The 18,803-nt window shown below is 34.6% G+C and overlaps 4 protein-coding genes across 5 annotated transcripts; 2 read left to right on the top strand and 2 right to left on the bottom strand.

Moving 5' to 3' along the window:
* Window positions 1–2,832: 2,832 nt before the first annotated feature.
* On the top strand, window positions 2,833–6,528 carry LOC145157213 (Protein phosphatase 2C family protein). The gene is made up of 8 exons (XM_079076459.1): window positions 2,833–3,222; window positions 3,750–3,892; window positions 3,989–4,087; window positions 4,172–4,330; window positions 5,234–5,320; window positions 5,545–5,636; window positions 5,749–5,820; window positions 6,200–6,528. The coding sequence occupies exons 1-8, from the start codon at window positions 2,987–2,989 to the stop codon at window positions 6,326–6,328; spliced, it is 1,017 nt and encodes a 338-aa protein (XP_078932585.1). The 5' UTR covers window positions 2,833–2,986; the 3' UTR covers window positions 6,329–6,528.
* A 3,800-nt stretch (window positions 6,529–10,328) lies between these two features.
* Window positions 10,329–11,204, bottom strand: LOC145111897 (uncharacterized). Its single transcript, XM_079048135.1, has one exon. The coding sequence runs from the start codon at window positions 11,202–11,204 to the stop codon at window positions 10,329–10,331; it is 876 nt and encodes a 291-aa protein (XP_078904261.1).
* A 2,943-nt stretch (window positions 11,205–14,147) lies between these two features.
* MEF21 (mitochondrial editing factor 21) lies at window positions 14,148–17,270 on the top strand. Of its 2 annotated transcripts, XM_079075835.1 has the most exons (2): window positions 14,148–16,482; window positions 16,916–17,270. In XM_079075835.1, exons 1-2 carry the CDS (start codon window positions 15,060–15,062, stop codon window positions 16,945–16,947), a joined length of 1,455 nt encoding a protein of 484 aa, XP_078931961.1. In that variant the 5' UTR covers window positions 14,148–15,059; the 3' UTR covers window positions 16,948–17,270. The 2 variants fall into 2 exon arrangements, with proteins under 2 accessions (XP_078931961.1, XP_078931734.1); XM_079075608.1 differs by lacking the exon at window positions 16,916–17,270 and having other exon boundaries at window positions 14,148–16,745.
* Window positions 17,271–17,979: 709 nt separating this feature from the next.
* LOC145153512 (histone H3.2-like) lies at window positions 17,980–18,563 on the bottom strand. The gene has a single exon (XM_079075512.1). The coding sequence runs from the start codon at window positions 18,492–18,494 to the stop codon at window positions 18,084–18,086; it is 411 nt and encodes a 136-aa protein (XP_078931638.1). The 5' UTR covers window positions 18,495–18,563; the 3' UTR covers window positions 17,980–18,083.
* Between the last annotated feature and the right edge of the window lie 240 nt (window positions 18,564–18,803).

Raw genomic sequence — 18,803 nt, 5'->3', positions numbered from 1 at the left:
TCTGTAGATCCACCAGACCACTACCATAAAACCACCCCACCACCATGCTTTCCTAGTGATGTTCCAGATTTTCTCAGCCTTCCACTTCTACTGCCTACCCTTCTGGTCGCATTTCAGATCTGTATTGATTGAGCACTGATCTTTTTTGGGTAGGATTTGGTTTTGATTTGTGGTTAGAAATTAATTGTAAGGTTTTGATATATGTATTTGATTTGAGCATATTGGTAGGGATTGTGAAAAGATTGATTTCTGATTATGGTGTTGGTAGCTGGAAGGAGGGAGGGTGGTAAAGAGCCAATGAGTGAGTGAGTTTTGAAGAAGATGAAGGTGTTGAAGAAGATGATGATGGTGATTATATCTTCTTGGTATTAATATGAGAGAAAGAGAGAGGTAGGGGTGGGTAAGTGGGGGGTTTTTATTATATAATAAGAAAATATTTAAAAATAGAAAGAAAAAAATACATTAAGGGTATAATAGTCATTTCAGTTTTATGAGAGACCAAAACCACGGGCAGACTTGTTGAAAATGACCACCAATCAAAAACAAAACTCGTGGTTTGGACCAAAACCCCCAAAAATACATACCACATGGACCATTTTTTTACAACTTTATTTGATTACTTCGTTTTCATGTTTTTTTTCAAAATCTTTTTTTACAACTTTGTTTTTTTTTCTTCATTTTTTATATTCTTTTCACGGTCAGTTTTTCTATCTTCATATATTTACTTTATTTTTGTATGTTTTTTCAAATGTTTTTTTTGAACGGCTGATTAATGGCTAGATGTTAGTATCACCAAATTAGTAGAAATCATCAAACTTCCGGATTAAAATACGTGACCTCCAATCTAAGAGGTGAAACCTCTACTAAGTTGTTGTCCCATGGTTGTTGATTTGAGCCATATTCCATATTGTTCATCACAGTTTATGGTTTTTATATTGTATTTTGTTGGGTATGTTTTTTCGATCTCTTTAGTACTTTATTTTTTATGTTGTTATCGTCTTCTCCTTGTAAGTAGTTCTTTTTTTTGTTAGTTATGTTATGGTATTAGATTTTATAAATTTTATTTAATTATTGGCATTATGGATCCAAAAGATGATTCTCCTGAGTATATTAATACATAATTTGATGCCAAAAGTTATGTCTATTAGAAGTTATGTGAGGTATTGTTACTAGTATAATAGGTAAACTGACAGATAAGAAAATTATTAATTATGCAGCATCACTCGATGTATATGAAACTGAAGTTGTAAAAATGAATTGAAAAAAAAAACATGAAAAACAAAGTAAAAAATGAAATTGTAAAAATAATTTGTGAACAAAAAAACATGCAAAAACACATAAAAACAAAGTTATAAAAGCGAATTGTGAAGAAATATTTTAAAAAATGAAGTTATAAAAATGAATTATGAAAGAAATATAAAAATAAAATAAAAAATAAAGTTGTAAAAACAAATTGAACGAATAAAATTTCAAAAAGTTTAATAACTAATTATAATAGTGACCTTGAATAGCAAAAAAAATTAATGATTTTAGTTAGCCAAAAAAAGTACGGAAACTTATTTTTACTAGTCGTAATAATTATTTTCACAATAATTAAAAAGTTCAATACCATTTTAAAATTTAAAATGAGTTAATGACCAAATAAGCACGAAAACTTAAATGGTTAAATATTAGTTTTTACCTTTTAGTTTATAAAAAAAAAAAAAAAAAAAAATCTCAGAAAAAAAAAAAAAAAAACTTTGTCTAACAGCATGATATTAAAGCTTTTGGGTTAACAAAAATCTCAAATATATATTAACGAAATGACTAAACTATCCTTAAAAAAATTATCTCTTCATATTTTTTTGTTTTTTCTCTTTCACGGTTTTCTTTTTTTCTTTCTAGCCTTCATTTAACTCTTTGATGTTTTTTAGATGTTATTATTTTATATATTCACGATTTAGAAAAAAAAAAACATAAAGATGTATTGTCTATAAGGTTGCATCATTTCATGTCTTTTAATAGCATAAACACGAAAACAAATAACACTGCGAAACGACATGTTAGTTTATTGATCATCGTAGTGTCTTTTATTTTTTTATGTGTAAGTTGATCCTCTATAATAAATGAAGGTTTTTTTTTCCACTTTTCAAATTCTCAAGAGTTTTACTACATGTAATTTTGTGGGATTTTTAGAATTATTATTTTCCATTTGTCATTTTTTGAGAATTTTCATTTTTTAAAATAAAATTCCATAAAATTCTAACAAGTTTTATAAGAAAAGAAAATCATTCTATTAATTTGATAATAAATGATCATAAATGCTCTAAAGAATATTTGATTTCTTTTATAAATGTTCCAAAAGATTACATTATATTATATAAAAGTGTTATTTTATAAAATATTTAATGTTTAAATATTTATATTAAACTTTTATTTTTAATAAACCCGTGTAATATACGGGTCTCACACCTAATATATCTAATAGTCTGGATTTGTGAGAGACCAATATTTCTATATAACTATACATAAAAATCAATACAAAGCCACCTTTAAATAAATTAAAATAGTTATAAAATATTTATAAATTTTATAAACTATAGTTTAAATAATCACGTTATGTTTCAATTTTAATTTTTATACATATCTTCTGAATAATTTTATATATTTTAAAAGTTTTTTTTTTATTTTTAACAAATAAAAATTATATATTTCATGTTTAGTTACCAGCTAGTTTTAACTTTTAAGTCTCTTCAAAAAAACAAATTAAAATAAAAGTTAAAAAGTTAGAAGAGTCAAAGTGATTAGAGGAGAGAAAGTACAGGGTGTAAATCGCAAGAGAACAAAAATTACCAAAATTGGGTAGCGTCATCCGCCATATAACAACGAACCGAAAGCACTGAAAACCATGGAAAAAGATGAATTGATACAAACAATGTTTGAATAGAACAGAAGCAACGACAGATCATCCCCCAAAATTCCACCTTTGAATGAATTGCTACTGATCATGGACGTCAAAGATTCCACCACCGCCTCCGCCACCGCCGCTCCTCCACAGTACCGCCGACCTCCTCGCCTTACAGACGATTCCGACGACGTTAAGCCGGGGAATCCGCCACCTATTACCGCTCAAAAGCCAGAACCTTTGTCTGAACCGAAACATGAAAATGAACAACAACACCAATCCGCCATTGCGGTTCCCTCTAAGGACCCTGATGCCTTGGATAGTGGTGGTGGAATCAGGTACAAAACGGACCTAATATTTCAGCTTTCATTTCATTAACCTTTTATCCTCTTGCTTACAAATTTTTGAAGTCATTTTTTTTTTATTTTTTTTTGGATTTTGAGCATTGAGGAGAATCTATTTGGTCATAAACGAAATTAAAGATAAAGCATGTTTACGATTGAAACATCCTGGTGTTTAAATTAAATTGCAAACCTTGATGTGATTTTTCGTATTTTAACAGGTTGTACTAGGTTTGGATGAGGGGAGTAATTAAAATTCCTTCTTTTTTAGTTTATAATCGATTGCCAATATCCTTTATCATTATCAATTCGGCAGTTCTTTTACCTTTACTACTTAAAAGGCAAACAGCGCACGATAATCTAAAAAGAATAAAGTTACGTAAACATAAAATTATGCACCGATATACACAGTTATCTGAGATAATGAGATGCCTTAAGTGATTTTTAACTTACAGTAACCCTTTTAATGATTGTTGGCTATTAAGATAAGATTTCAAAAGCTAAATCTATCTTTATCTTGCTAGCTTTGTGAGTGGAAGCAAAACTGCAAGATTTAAGTATGGGTATGCCAGTTTCAAGGGTAAAAGGGCATCAATGGAGGATTACTTTGAAACAACAATATCAGAAGTTGATGGTCAAACAGTTGCCTTTTTTGGTGTTTTTGATGGTCAGTAATTCCATTACAAGATAACAAGACCTTGTATAGTCAATCATCTTTTCTGAAAAATCTTGTTTCTGATCTTACAATGTATATACTAAATAGGTCATGGTGGTTCAAGAACAGCAGAATATCTTAAGAACAATCTTTTCAAGAACTTAAGTGGTCATCCAGGTTTTATGAAAGACACAAAGACAGCCATAGGTATGAACAGTGTCTGTGTCAAACTGTTAATATGGTATTTGATTGGTGAATATATAAGTGAATGATATTGATTTTTGATTACAGTTGAAGCATTTAGAAGGACAGATGCTGATTACCTAAGTGGAGAAAATCCACAGCAAAGAGATGCTGGTTCTACTGCATCAACTGCTGTAATGCTTGGTGATCGGATTCTGGTAGCAAATGTAGGAGATTCAAGAGTTGTTGCTTCAAGGGCAGGATCAGGTACAACTAACAATATTAATTAGGTTTCAACTTTCAATTCAACAAGGATGTAGGTATGTTTGTTAATTAGCATCTTTGTTTCCATGTTATTAGTGTGTTTTTCCATGTAAAGATTAGCATGTTAGCTCTATGTTGGTCCCTTGTGGGGTTGCATTCATTGTGTAGCATGTGCTTATGTCATCTTCATTGCACATGCACTGGTTTTCCACAAATGCAATCTGACAAGGGTAACAAGATGGAAATCATCCGGAATCTTAAAAGGGAAAATTGAGTTAGGATAATTAATATCTTTTATTATTAATATCTTTATGTGCTTTCATATATACATATATAATAGAATACCTTTTCTCTCTCTCTCTCATTTCCTCTCATCTTGTTTTGGTACTTCTACTTTTTTCTCCATGTGAAGTTGTACCCTTAATACATCAAAGTAAACATGCCTTAACGAAGGAAGTGTAGTACTGTGTGCTTCATTTTGGTCAAAAAAAAAAGTCAATATTTTATTTTTTGCTTCCTCTTGAACGCGACATTAACATACTTCCATGTGCAATTCCTAGTACCCTTGTTGTCACGTCTATTGTCAAGTCTCTTTCTAAATTGCTTACACTTTATACCTATTTATTCACCTCTATCATATGGACCTTTGTTAATTGTTAAGACTTACTAACAGAAGATATTAAGGAAACCTCAAATAAGACCAAGAGAAAATATTTTTTTAAAAAAAAGAAACTTATCATTTTTGGTAATCGAATGACTACTAATTTGGTAAAGATGCTTATTATGGAATGGAAAGAGCTTTAGCATATGATGTGATGGAGTTGTAAGCTTATTTAATTTACCAATATACCCTTGGATAGTTTAGTTATGGATCCAGACATGACCTATGTTTTGTTTTGTTTGCAGCTATCCCTTTATCAATTGATCACAAGCCTGACAGAAGTGATGAACGTGAGCGTATTGAACAGGCTGGTGGCTTCATCATTTGGGCAGGTAGTAAATTTCTATATAAAGATGCTAATTAATTTCTAGTTGTACTTTTACCCCCCATGGATTTAATTTCTCTTTTTGTTGTTCTTGTTTATTTGCTTTTAATTCCCATTAAGTGATGTCTGGATTAATGTTGTTCCCAAAATATATGACAAAATGACAGCACACTTGGGGAGATGGAGGGCAAATTTGTAATTAGTTAGGGGTTAATAGATTGTGAATTTCAGGAACATGGCGTGTTGGTGGAGTTCTTGCTGTTTCTCGTGCCTTTGGAGACAAACTACTCAAGCCATATGTTGTAGCTGAACCAGAAATTCAGGTACTTTAATAACTGCTTTTTTTTATTTTTTTATAAATTGTTAATCTTTTTGAGGCTTTAATGATCATGGGAGAATGTTGTTCATTGTGGTTGATTTATTGTTGAATCTCAGGAGGAATTAATTGAAGGTGTAGAGTTTATAATTATTGCAAGTGATGGGCTCTGGAATGTACTATCAAATAAGGTTAGCCACTCATCATTAAATTTATTTTTATAACATATTGGTGATTTTTGGTTGGTTTTTTTCTATCTTAGTATAACAAACTTGTAATAACACTAATTAGGTTAAACACAATAACGCGTATCACAATATTGTTAATTTCTTTATTTTCACACACTCATCATCAAGTTATTGTTGTCTACAACTACAAGTATAGTTAGTAGTTATGGTACTGTGCTTTTTTAAGTAAATTTTATGTTTTTATGCATCAAGGTATTGAATTGTTAAGTTAATGTTCAATAAGTAATACAGTTGATTCTTTATATTTTATAGTATTATATGATAAAAAAAACTAAACATTTTGGTTCTTCTCATCTAGATTTATAAGTGATGTTTGTTGCAGGATGCTGTGGGTATTGTGCATGAAATAAGTGATGCAGAAGCTGCATGTAGGAAACTTGTGCAAGAATCATATGCAAGGGGCAGTTCCGACAATATTACTTGCATTGTTGTACGTTTTGAGGACCATTAATATATATATATATATATATATATATATATATATATATATATATATATATATATCCTCAACGCAAATGTTGTTTCTAAATATATATATATACCTCATGCTTGTTGTTGATCTAATAGTACTACAAATCCCAGTTAATTTGTTGTTGCAAGTTTGTAGCTAGTAATCCTAAATGGAATTAAGCTTTTGTTTGTTCTGTGTTATTTAATGTTTATATATAATAGTTGAATGATTTTAATCATCTACCTGTTTGTTTTTTGGTGTTCATGTATATGTAAAAAAGAATTATTATGTGATTTGGGTATTGTTGTTGTACATGTAAAATGGATAAACACCATTCTAGAGCCACAATGTCATGATGGAATTGGATAAGCTTTGTAGGGTTGTTTTTAATGATCAGAGATAAAGAGGGTATTTACGTCTTTGTGAGATCATGTTATTGTTAGGTTGGAGGAAGTGGTGCCGCACTCCCTCATGAAACCGCAGTGACACGTAGGCGCCACCTCACTCATTACCACAAAAGTGTGGTTTCATACCACACCTAAGGAATGGTGCCACACTCCTTTAATTATTTTTATTTTTAAATAAATAAAAGTTTTAGTTTTAATTAAAAACAAAAGATTTCATTAATTAAAAAAAAAAAAAAACCATTACATTACTTTAAAAAAAAAAACATGACATTAAAAAAAATCCTAGGAAATAAAAAATTAGAAAGCTTAAACCTACAACTTAAAAAAAAAAAAAAAAAACACACACACACACATCAAATAATTAAAAACTTGGAAAACAACTACAAATTAACCATGATTACCATAACATTTTTTCACGTCTTCCTTCATTTGCAAAACAACTTGAAGCGCATCACCGGTCAAATTCGACGTGTCCATCGATAGCACTCTCAGGTCGCTGACTATTTGTTTCCGACTCTCTCTATCCGAAGCAAGTTGCAAAAATTTATCCATTCTATCTTTTATGCCTTGCACATTCTCATCCATTTCTTTCAAGCCATCCGATTCCGACGCTTTGCCCTTGCCTTTGTTTTTTATTTTGTCCCTTCCCATTGGTCGGGGGTGGTGACACTTGAACGGGCCCATCCTCGTTGAGGTCGAAACCAACACGAGCATCCGATGAAGTGTGTTCAGATTCGGAAGTTCTTGACCGTTTTGATCCACTATCGATGTACTCGTCGCTTGTTTTTAGTTTTTGCCATTTTTTGTTGTCTTTGAATAGATTACAAACTTCAAAAAACTTGAAAGTCTTCTTTTGCTCTTTTTGATAAATGTTAAAAGCTTTCTCCAAAATCACTTCGTCACTTTCGCCGCTTTTCCATTGCCGTTTCATGTTATATAAATCGTTAAACAACATGACGTCTTTGTTCATCTTTCCCCATTTTTAGTACACCTGATGTTTAGTACGATATAGTTTTAGGTTCATTCATTTGTGGAATCGGGCTCTAACGCGCATCCAAAAACGATCATGTTTTTGGTTCCCTCCCGTCTTCGCGTCCTCTGAAACGTCAATCCATGATTGTGCTAATACTAACTGTAACACCTATTCCAGGTATTGATTAATTTATATGATTTTAGGGTTTTGTGCATGGACTCGGCGAGGTGGGGTGCTCCAACTCGTCGAGTAGAGACTATTATGAGGACGCGGGATTTGGGTTCTACTCGACGAGTCGGAAGGCCCCGACTCGACGAGTAGGAACTGTAAAGAGAAACCCTAATTTTTAGGGTTTGCACCCTATTTAAGGAACATAATCTGCCTCTTGTGGCCTCCCTTACCACCCTTCTAGCCATAGAAAACCCTAGTTCGACTTTGCACCTTCTCGAGTGAGAGTAAGAGCTTTTGTGAGGGATTTTGGGGTATTTGTGAAGGATTCTAGAGCTTGAAGAGGAAGGAGCAAGGAGAGGAGCAGTAGATCCGACATCTACTATGTATTGGCCATCATCTTGAGGTATAAAGTCGTCACCTTGATCTATAGTTGATTAGATCCCTTTTCTTGGAAGTAAATGGCCATTTTTAGTGCAAAATGGAGTCAAAATCGGATCTAGACTTATTATAAGGATATGGTTCCAGATCTGGACCTCTCTAGGTCCCCAATGACATAAAGTTGCTCACTTTATGCAGCTTAGCCCCTTTCCATGCACAAAAACCTTGTAAGAAGCCTAGTTTTGATGTTATGGCCTTGAAGGGCCTTGCATGCACGTAAAGTTTGCAACTTTACGTGGTATCTGCACTAAGGGAGTTTGGATCTGAAGGTTGGGACCTTAGATCCCACTGAAAAGGGCTGAACTTGGAAAGGACGGAAGGAACTCGTCGAGTCCCTTAGCTGACTCGACGAGTCGGGATAGGGTTTGCCCATTTTTGAGTTTCTGAATGAGTGCAGTGAAGGATTAGGGTTTTGGTCTGAATGAACTATTGGTTTCTGGATAGTTGATGAACTCGACGAGTCACTAGGATGACTCGGCGAGTTGATGCGGGATTCAGTGGAATGGACTCGGGAGGAACTCGACGAGGTACAAAGGTAACTCGGCGAGTTGACAAGTCATACAGCTAACTCGACGAGTTGTTGGATGCACTCGGTGAGTTGAGGTCAACATGGACTGTTGACCTTGACTTTGACCAGGGTTGACTTGAGGGTAATTATGGGATTATGACAAGTTAGTCACATAATGATTATAAGCGGTTGAGTTGGAGCAGCACGTGGGACATATCTGATTCTAGCTTGTCAGTTCAACATCCGAGAGGTGAGTCTTCTCACCATACTAATGGGTCTAAGGCACCAAAGTTGGCCCATTTTATGTTATGTGGATTTTTGATTGGTTATGCGTCATGTTAGTATGACTGTTGCATAGAAGACCCCGAGGGGTTCCCGTGGCATTTGGTGTAAGACCTTGGAGGGTTTCCATGGCATCCTAGTATATTGGTATGTTTAGTTTGCATTATGTGTGGTTTGGTAGTGAAGACCATGTGGGGGTTCCCATGACAGGAAGACCATGTGGGGGTTCCCATGGCAGGCAGTTAAGACCACGTGGGGGTTCCAGTGGCACTAGGTGTAAGACCCTGGAGGGTTTCCATGGCTTCCTTATATGTTGTATGCATGGCTTATGTGATATATGTATCTTTTATAGCTAACTTGATATGTGTTATGTGGATTGTGTGTGGGGTATGCTCTGGGGGACTCACTAAGCATTAGCTTACAGTTTGTGGATTTGTTTCAGGTACATCCGAGCCCAAGGGCAAGGGCAAGGCTTGATGGCGCGACGTGCACTCTCTCTCGGGGATTTTATGTGACACTCTGATGTTTGGAAATAATATTGTTTTGGATATGAATTTGAAACAATTGTATTGAGATTTCATGTGTTATAGAAAAGTGTTTTGACTAATTAAAAATGAAAATTTTCTTTGAAAATTGGGTCGTTACACTAACTCTTCTTGAGGTGACCACGGTTTAGCTTCCGCCTTCTCTTTTCTTTTAGTTCCTGGTTGAGAGGGTTGAGTTTGTGGAACAAATTCTGGTTCGGGTTCGGAAATGGGTGTTTATGGTTGTGATTGTGTTTGTGGAACAAACTCTGGTTGGGAACCACAATCAAAAGGATCAAAATCTTGGTCAATTTGTGGTTGTGTTTGTGGAAATGGTTGCGTAGTACGTTGTGGTTGTTGGATATGTTGCGGAAAATAGGGAAGCATACCCCCGTAGTGGTAGAAAGGAGGCGAATAAACCGGTTGATCGAGTGAAGGTCTTGGAGTTGTGGTTTTTCTAGTGAGTGTTTTTTTGTTGGTTGGATTTTTGGAGGATGACATTTTTGTGGGTTTTAAAATAGAGAAGATGGTAAAAAAAAATAAAATGTTTGTGAGTGTTTATGGTTTTTTTGGTTTTTTTGGTTTTTTTTTTTTTTTTTTGAAACGGCGGAAATATATTAGCACCAGCCTTTAAAGAAACAAGGTTGGGTAGAAAAACAAATTACAAAATGTCAAAAGGATTACAACTCCACACACATCAATTACAATCACCAAACTTGCCCTTATATTTTACCCAATTGAACACCAAGGTGATTATGCTATCCGCCAAATTTAACGAAGAAGTCCTAGCATTATCGAAGACATTTGCATTCTTAGCTTTCCATCCACACCATAGAAATCCGTAAATGATAGCAATGAAAATTTGTCTCTTCTTAGGACACCTCCCCCATTGTGCAGCAAATCCCACTAACTCAGCCACCGAATTGAATTGTTGACCAGAAATTTGACACCAATTCAGGATCCAACTAAACGCACCTCTTGCTATTGGGCAATTGACAAGTATGTGGTTAGATTCATCAATCGCATCGTTACAGGAATGACAAGACGAGATCGCGATATTAACTTTTCTCATAGCCAGAGTCGTCGAAGTAGGGATTCGATCTAAACAAGTTCTCCAAACAAAACAAATCACGTTTGTCGGCACCAAGGAGATCCACATAGTTGGATTTTGAACTGGACGGGTGGCCTTTAAATTGATCAGGTGCCTTAGATCGCGGACAAAGAAAGAACCATCACTCGACAGTTTGGATCTCCAAGTATCTACACCACTCGAAGTATGAGCCCCCATAATAATGCCTTCCAACTTGATAAACTCAGCCGCCCCCATTTGATCCATGACCGCCCTTTTCCAATTCCAGTTTGGTTGATTGCCACAAAGCCGCTCAGAAACGAAAGTAGGTTTCTTTTTATCAAGATTTATAAGGCAATGACAAATCGAGGCCAAAGATCCTTGGCCGGTCCAATTATCATACCAAAATAAGGTATCCGAACCATCACCAATGTGAATGTCGAACAAAGAAGAAAATGTAATTCCAAGTTCATCCAATTCCATCCCGGCTTTCACCACATCCATCCAAGCCCCTGGCAACGATTTTTTACCCAAATTTTTCAAACGGTTTTTGGTTAATTTGATAAGGTATTTATAGTATTGGTAAAAAAATAAAAGTAAAAATAATTTTTTTGAAAAATGACCGTTTGCAAACGGTAACCACGAGGACCAATCACATTCAAGGAAGAAATGCTTCCCAGGAAAGTCGTAGTGCGACCTCAGCCGCACCTGGACCGCACCCGGGGGCGGTGTTTGTGATGATGTGGCGAATGGAGTACGGCCTGGACCTCACCCACTCAGTCTGGCCTTATTCTTGATCAACGTGTTTGATTTATTAATTCTAGGATGTTCATGTTCTAGAAAGCAATGAAGAGGATATGCGTCCATTAGTATTCTGACATATTTTATGATGAAATTTAAACCTATGATATGATTATGATGTTTAAGTTATCATTTACATATCTTAATTATTTGAATAACCTAATTGATTGGAATCGAATCGGTACTTCCTTTTTAGCTTTTGATTTCAAGGGTGCATTTGATGGTAGGGTCAAAACTCCATGAAGGGATGTGAAATGTACATAACTACATATTAATTATAATATTTAATTTCAGGGATAAAGATTGTAATCTATGATTTGACATTAAGATTTTTAAACAAACATTTCCATCGTGCTTTTTTATATTTTAGGAAATAAGTAAATTAGATCACAAGTAGATAGTTTTATAAATAGTTAATATTAAAAAACTATTATCCATATTGGGTTCGGTTTTTCTTGCTTAGTTTTATTTAAAGGCGTTTGGGATTGAGTTTCAAAATGATTTATTGATTTATTGGTTTTATTTGAAAAAGCCAATACTTTAAAAATTGATTGAAAATAAAAAATAAAAAAATGACCATTTAGAACCCTCAAATAAGGAGTTTTTCAGAAATAAGACATTCCTAACTTATTGACTTATAACTTCTAACTTATAACCTCTAACTTTTTGTATGGATAACACCTTATAAAAGCAAATAAGCAATACAAACGCTCTTTAACTTATAATTTTTTGTGAACAAATAAGCAATCCAAACACTTTTTAAATTATAATTTTTTGTAACCATAAAAGCAAATAAACCTTTTGATCAAAAAGTGTTTATTTTAGTTAAATAAGCAATCCCAAACACCTCCTATACGAAGAAGGAAAAAAATTGAAGCGTTGTAGGATAAAGGATTTCACATATAATGTTTTGGTAATATGGATAAATAATTGATTAATTTTGATGATGTGAGTTTTTCAATGTTGATTTTGACTTTATTAATTATTGTGTTTCGGTGTTTTCTATTGATGTTTTCTATTCTCTCCCAGAAAACAAGAAATAAGAGGGAGAGTGCGGGCATGGGAAAGACTAGGAGACATGCGCCAACAGTGGGAACAACGGGAACGCCGCCCATGGTGATGCGAGAACGGCGGCTTACGACTTCTCTTTCCTAATTTGATTCAATCATTGAATAAATCCATGTACTCCTTATTGGTGGTTTACATACTTCCCATTCTCAGTTGGGAGCAGGGCCATGGGGTAGAATTGTTGCTTCAAATTCCCGACTTCTAAATCAAGGTGTTCTGCAGTTCTGATGGATTCAGTTTTAAAGAAAAAAGTGGGGAATGGTAAAAACATTAGATTTTGGAAAGATGTATGGTATGGTAATCATCGTTTATAGGTTAAATTTCCTAGACTCTTTGAACTTGAAAATGAACAAAATTGTTATATAGCGGGTCAAAATATCGATGGGGTTTGGTGTTGAAAGTGGAGGCATCAACCAAGGGGTGGTGAAGAAGCTTCTCAATTTATGGATCTTATTGATTGTCTCGAACAGGTCGAGTTATCAAACTAAAATGATAGGTGGTGGTGGAATATTGAAGGTAATTGGGTTTTTTTTTTGTGGATGTGACTAGAAAATAGATTGACAAAAGTCATGGGGGGAGCGGAGGGAGGGGCAAAGTGGGCAGCTGCACAAGGCCTAATTTTTTTCGGGCCAATTTTTTTTATTATGTTATATATTATATATATTTATTTAAAAATAAAAAAACTTATAATAGCGATAAGGACCATTTTTTTTATTTGTCCAGGGCATTTCAGAACCGGCCCTGACGAAAGTATTTTTCCTATGCAAATACAGATACTAGATGGAACTCCTTTTAACCTAGAAATGTAAACCATAATGATATAGTGTAGTTGTTTAGATAAAATTTCAACTAGAATGAATTTAGAAAATCGGGATATAGATGCTCCTTCTATTCTATTCCCTATTTGTGATCTTGAAGTAGAACAGTTGGATCACTTATTTGTAAGATGTCAAGTGGCTACAAGGACTTAGGATGTCATATGCAAATGGTTGGAGATCGCTCGAATGGACTTTGATTCAGTTACAAATCATTTTCAATTAATCGACAATATGTCGATTAATTAAAAATCCATATATGGTGGATGTGATTGTTTGTACTACCATTTGGTACATTTGGAAGTATAGGAAAGATCTTTTGTTTGCATCGGAAAAGTTAAAGAAGAATGGCATCATGGATTCCATCAAAGGGTTATCTTTTCTTTAGTGTTCAAATAGAAATAGAAAATGTTATGTTTTTTTGGTTAATTGGTTGAAAAACCCATGAACTCTTTGTAATTGTTTATTTCTCTAGCTTCTTGCTAGATTTTTTTATATATATGGCTGATTATTTCAAAAAAAAAATCACATATTCCAACGACTACATATATTAATAGTCTATACTTTGAATTTTTTTTAAACCGTTATAAATACCATACTAAATGTCTCATTTTATCACACCGCAATCTTCTTCTAACTTTCATTTTATCATATTATGCCTAATGGATCCAAAACGTGCCAAAGACAAAAGTATGACTACGAACTGAAACCTGAGTTGTGGTTTGAGTTCACAAAATTCAAGTACTCTCGACTCTCAATTCCCGAAACTCAGTTTCAACAATTCCCGCAATATCAAAACCAATTTTCCTCATATTCATAATATCCACAATACTCGATAAAACATCCATCTATGATTTTCGTCTACCTGATCAAAACATTTTAAATTTCATCCAAACCCATAAGACCTAGAAGCATCTGATTGGTGGGAATGACCATCGTGTTGGCAAGTGTGTGAACCAACATTACAACTAATTGGTGGGAATGACCATCGTGTTGAGTCATGCAACTAATTAGTTTTACCCTTTTCTCCTTTTTCCAGCTTCCTTCATGTCCCTTAAGCATGTTTTTAGGGTTTTAAAATGGTAAACTGCGCAATGTATCGTCTTCTTCGTCTGGTGATTGTAGGTTTCTGGGCATCCATAGTCCATCCACACTCAAGCTCGCAATTCAAGTTGTGTAAAAGATGTTTTACCCTCATGATCTCATTGTCTGGAAATCCATAGATGCATCAATGTCGGGTAAACACCAAGAGCTCTTGAATTCAAGTCCCTTAAACAATCTTTTTCATTTTCTTTTATAGGACGTTGAATATCATGCCAAAGCAGCAATAAAAATGCCTAATCACCATCCGAATCAGCAAAGGAAAAGAGGAAACCCGAAAAAAAAAATTAAAAATTAACAGGTAGTATAAAAATTATAGACGAAAAAAACAAAATTGCTATGAAACCATAAAATTTCTACGAATTAAATACTTCATGAAGTAATTGGAAATCCTTGGGAGTACCACTCTCAAACAGCAAAGCAAATTTGCTCAGGCGGGTGTAAAAGTGTTAAACCTGATGAATGCGGCGGGTATATATATGGGCGATTGAGTCATCCAGCGTCTTAACGTAGTCAGCCAAGGCCTAAGTAAACTTCCATCCTATCCGACGCCTTTCAAATTTTTTGAGTATCAATGGCGGCAACTACCAATCTACTGTCTCTAAAGATCTTGGAGAACATGTTCACGCCCATATTGCAGACTTGTAAAAACATTAGGAAATTGAAGAAAATCCATGCCCAAATTGTGAAATTTTCATTATCACATAGCAGTTACTTGGTCACGAAAATGGTGAATGTATGTGAGCAAAATCAACAAGTAGAATATGCAAGATTGTTATTTAAAGAGGTATCTGAGCCGAATATTTACTTATACAATGCTATAATTAGGGCCCATACACACTGCCACTTGTATTTGTTCACCATTGATATATACAAGCAAATGCTTAAAGAACCAGTTTTTCCTGACAACTTCACATACCCTTTTGTTATAAGGTCGTGTAGAGGGCTTTCCGAAATTTATTTAGCCAAGCAAGTTCATGGGCATGTCTTACAATCTGGAGTTCAATCAAATATTGTTATAGAAAATTCAATCTTGGATATGTATATAAAATGCGATGGTATTACCGATGGACATAAGGTGTTTGATGAAATGACTGACAGAGATGTGATATCTTGGAATAGTCTCATATACGGGCATATAAAGCTGGGACAGATGAAACGAGCTAGAGATCTCTTCGAAGGGATGCCAGAGAAGTCAATTGCTTCATGGACTGCAATGATTTCTGGGTACACAAGAATCGGGAGTCATGAAGATGCGTTGCATATTTTCCGCATGATGCAATTAACAGGTGTTAAACCAGATTGGATCAGCTTACTCTCGGTTTTGCCAGCTTGTACACAATTAGGTGCTCTTGAGCTAGGAAAATGGATCCATTTTTACGCAGAGAAAAATGGTTTCTTGGAAAAGATCAGTGTATGCAATGCTCTGATTGAAATGTATTCGAAAAGTGGAAACATCGACCAAGCACGCCAAGTGTTTGACAAAATGCTTCAAAGAGATGTAATTTCATGGAGTACAATGATTGGAGGTCTAGCCAACCATGGTAAAGCTCCTGAAGCCATAAAACTGTTTCAAGACATGCAAAAGACAACAATCAAACCAAATAAGATCACATTTGTTGGTCTTTTATCTGCATGTGCCCATGCTGGATTCTTAGAAATCGGATTGAAATACTTCAATTCCATGGAAAAAGATTACAATCTAAACCCCGGAATCGAGCATTACGGATGTTTGGTGGATCTACTTGGACGAACCGGATGTCTTGATCGAGCTTTTGAATTGGTAAACAACATGCCCATGAAACCAGATTCTGTAATTTGGGGTTCATTGTTGAGTTCGTGTAGAACAAAAGGTAATCTTGAACTTGCGGTTATTGCAATGGAGCATCTTTTGGAGCTTGAACCTGAAGATATTGGAAACTATGTGATGCTTTCAAACATATATGCGGATCTTGGAAGATGGGATGGTGTTTCAAGAGTGAGGAAGTTGATAAGAGGTAAGATAATGAGTAAAAGAACCCCAGGGTGTAGTTCAATTCAGGTTGATAATGTGGTTCAAGAGTTTGTGTCATGTGATGACTCCAAACCATTTTCTGGAGAAGTTTATCAGATGCTTGACTTATTGGCTTTGCATAACCAAATGAAAGATGTTTTTTTGTAAGGTTTTACGAATTTAAATTTTAAGTATTCCATTTGTATATATTTGTAAAGGTGTGCGATAAATGGTGAATTTTAGTTTGCTATTGAGGAAAATTGTGAATATCTTGAGTTATGGTTGTTCACAATTCGGTAAACCCGAATTGCTTAGATGTACAACATGATTTAACTGTATGGTTTGGATCTTTTATGTTTTGCTTTGGTTTGGAACAAAACCGAATTATTATTTTGAATTGGTTTTGGTTACTAAAATAAAAACCGAATACTTTACAGGATTTGTTCAGCCACTACAAGAAGCAATGTGAGAAAACAAATCTGCAAAACACACAAGATGGTTCTTCTTGTTATAATTCTAGTAGTTTGATCGACACAAATATCGATTTGAGTGAAAATTCGATAAATATGAAGAAGAAGAATAAGAATAAGATTGTAAGGGTGAGGTGGAGATTTATTTGGATGATGGAAAGGAGAAAAGGGATAAAAGATTTGACATTTTAGGTTGTTAGAAAGCAAATTTCGGTGAAGTACCCTATATTGTCTATACTAGCTAAACATGTATTACCAATGATGAACATGGAGTTGGCGTTTAGTACCGGTTGTAGGTTTATTGATAAGTATAGAAGAAGTTCACTAGCACTAAAACCATGTAAGCTTTTTATTTATACTCAAGATTTGACTTGGACGGATATTAAGCTATTTAGTCTATTTAGTATTGCAATAGAATAATTGAATGACAAGTTGGTTCATATAGAAATTGGTAAGGTTTTCTTCATATACATAAATACTAATATTATCATTTTTTATAGATGCATTTTCAATGGGTCAAAAAACATCTAAAGATGCGCAAAGGGATAGGGATTGATTGCTAGTACATAAGTAAGAATGTAAGATATTATATTTTCGTTTATATTCTTTTATGTTTTTGTGGGTTTTTTAATGTTGAGTCAATAATGGATATTGGTTTCATTCTGTAAATATGAACAATATATTGTTTTTGTTGGATAATAACAGCTTTTTTCCAACTCCGTTTGACACTTTAAATCTCTAATGCAAAAGTCTCTATTTGGACGGTTATTGTATCGACTCTGATACACCCCTCGTGATTTATATAATTATATGTAGTTAGTTCCTCAAAGATGGTTATGGTTGTACATACATAGTTGCAAAGCCATGTGAAGATCATGGCTACAAAGCATATTTCCTTCTTTGATTGTGATTATTTTTAACCAATATATAGTAGCAACAACATATTATTTCTTTAAAGCAAAGCGCTTTAAAATATTTGGAATTTGTTTGTCCACATTATTGCATAAGGAATAGTAGAAAGTAATAGATAATTCTTCAAGAACAATATCAATATCATTAATAGCGATACATTTTGGGAACAACTTGGATCAAAGAGCAACTTTTATGAACAACCAGAACAACATTTGCATAAAATCTAAGCCCTTTCACCTCTAATCCTTCTTGCCAATTGCATGTCTTTGGGCATAATCGTAACCCTCTTGGCATGAATCGCACACAAATTAGTATCCTCGAACAATCCTACCAAATAAGCCTCAGACGCCTCCTGAAGTGCAGCCACAGCACTGCTTTGAAACCTTAGATCTGTCTTGAAATCCTGAGCAATTTCTCTCACAAGCCTCTGAAAGGGAAGCTTACGGATCAACAACTCGGTGCTCTTCTGGTACTTACGGATTTCCCTGAGCGCGACCGTTCCTGGCCTGAATCTGTGTGGCTTCTTCACTCCTCCGGTCGCCGGCGCTGACTTCCTTGCCGCCTTTGTTGCAAGCTGCTTCCTTGGTGCTTTACCACCGGTTGATTTCCGGGCAGTTTGCTTAGTTCTTGCCATCTCTATCGAATAAACAATTGAGAGATTGTAAATTGCAGGAATGAGAGATCGATGTTTGATGAGAGTGGGAAGGAGATGGCTTTTTATAGGAATACGTGGGATGTGGGAAATTTTGAAATATTGGGGAAAAAGATCCGCGAGTATATATAAACCGTTGGATCTCTTTGGTATAGAACGGACGAACACGATTAGATGAAAAGAGAGAAAGCGGATCGCAATCCGTGTGAGTGAATTTTGGGTTTCTTTTGCTTCCTCTTCTTGTCTGACCGAGTGAAGACGGAAAAAACAAATGGGAAATATTATTTATGT

Source organism: Lactuca virosa, chromosome 1 (assembly GCF_052849685.1).
Source record: "Lactuca virosa cultivar CGN04683 chromosome 1, Lactuca_virosa_CGN04683_v6, whole genome shotgun sequence".
In the NCBI taxonomy this organism is placed as follows: Eukaryota; Viridiplantae; Streptophyta; class Magnoliopsida; order Asterales; family Asteraceae; genus Lactuca; species Lactuca virosa.
The sequence above is the reverse complement of the archived record's forward strand: the minus strand, read 5'-3'. Positions and strand labels throughout refer to the sequence as shown.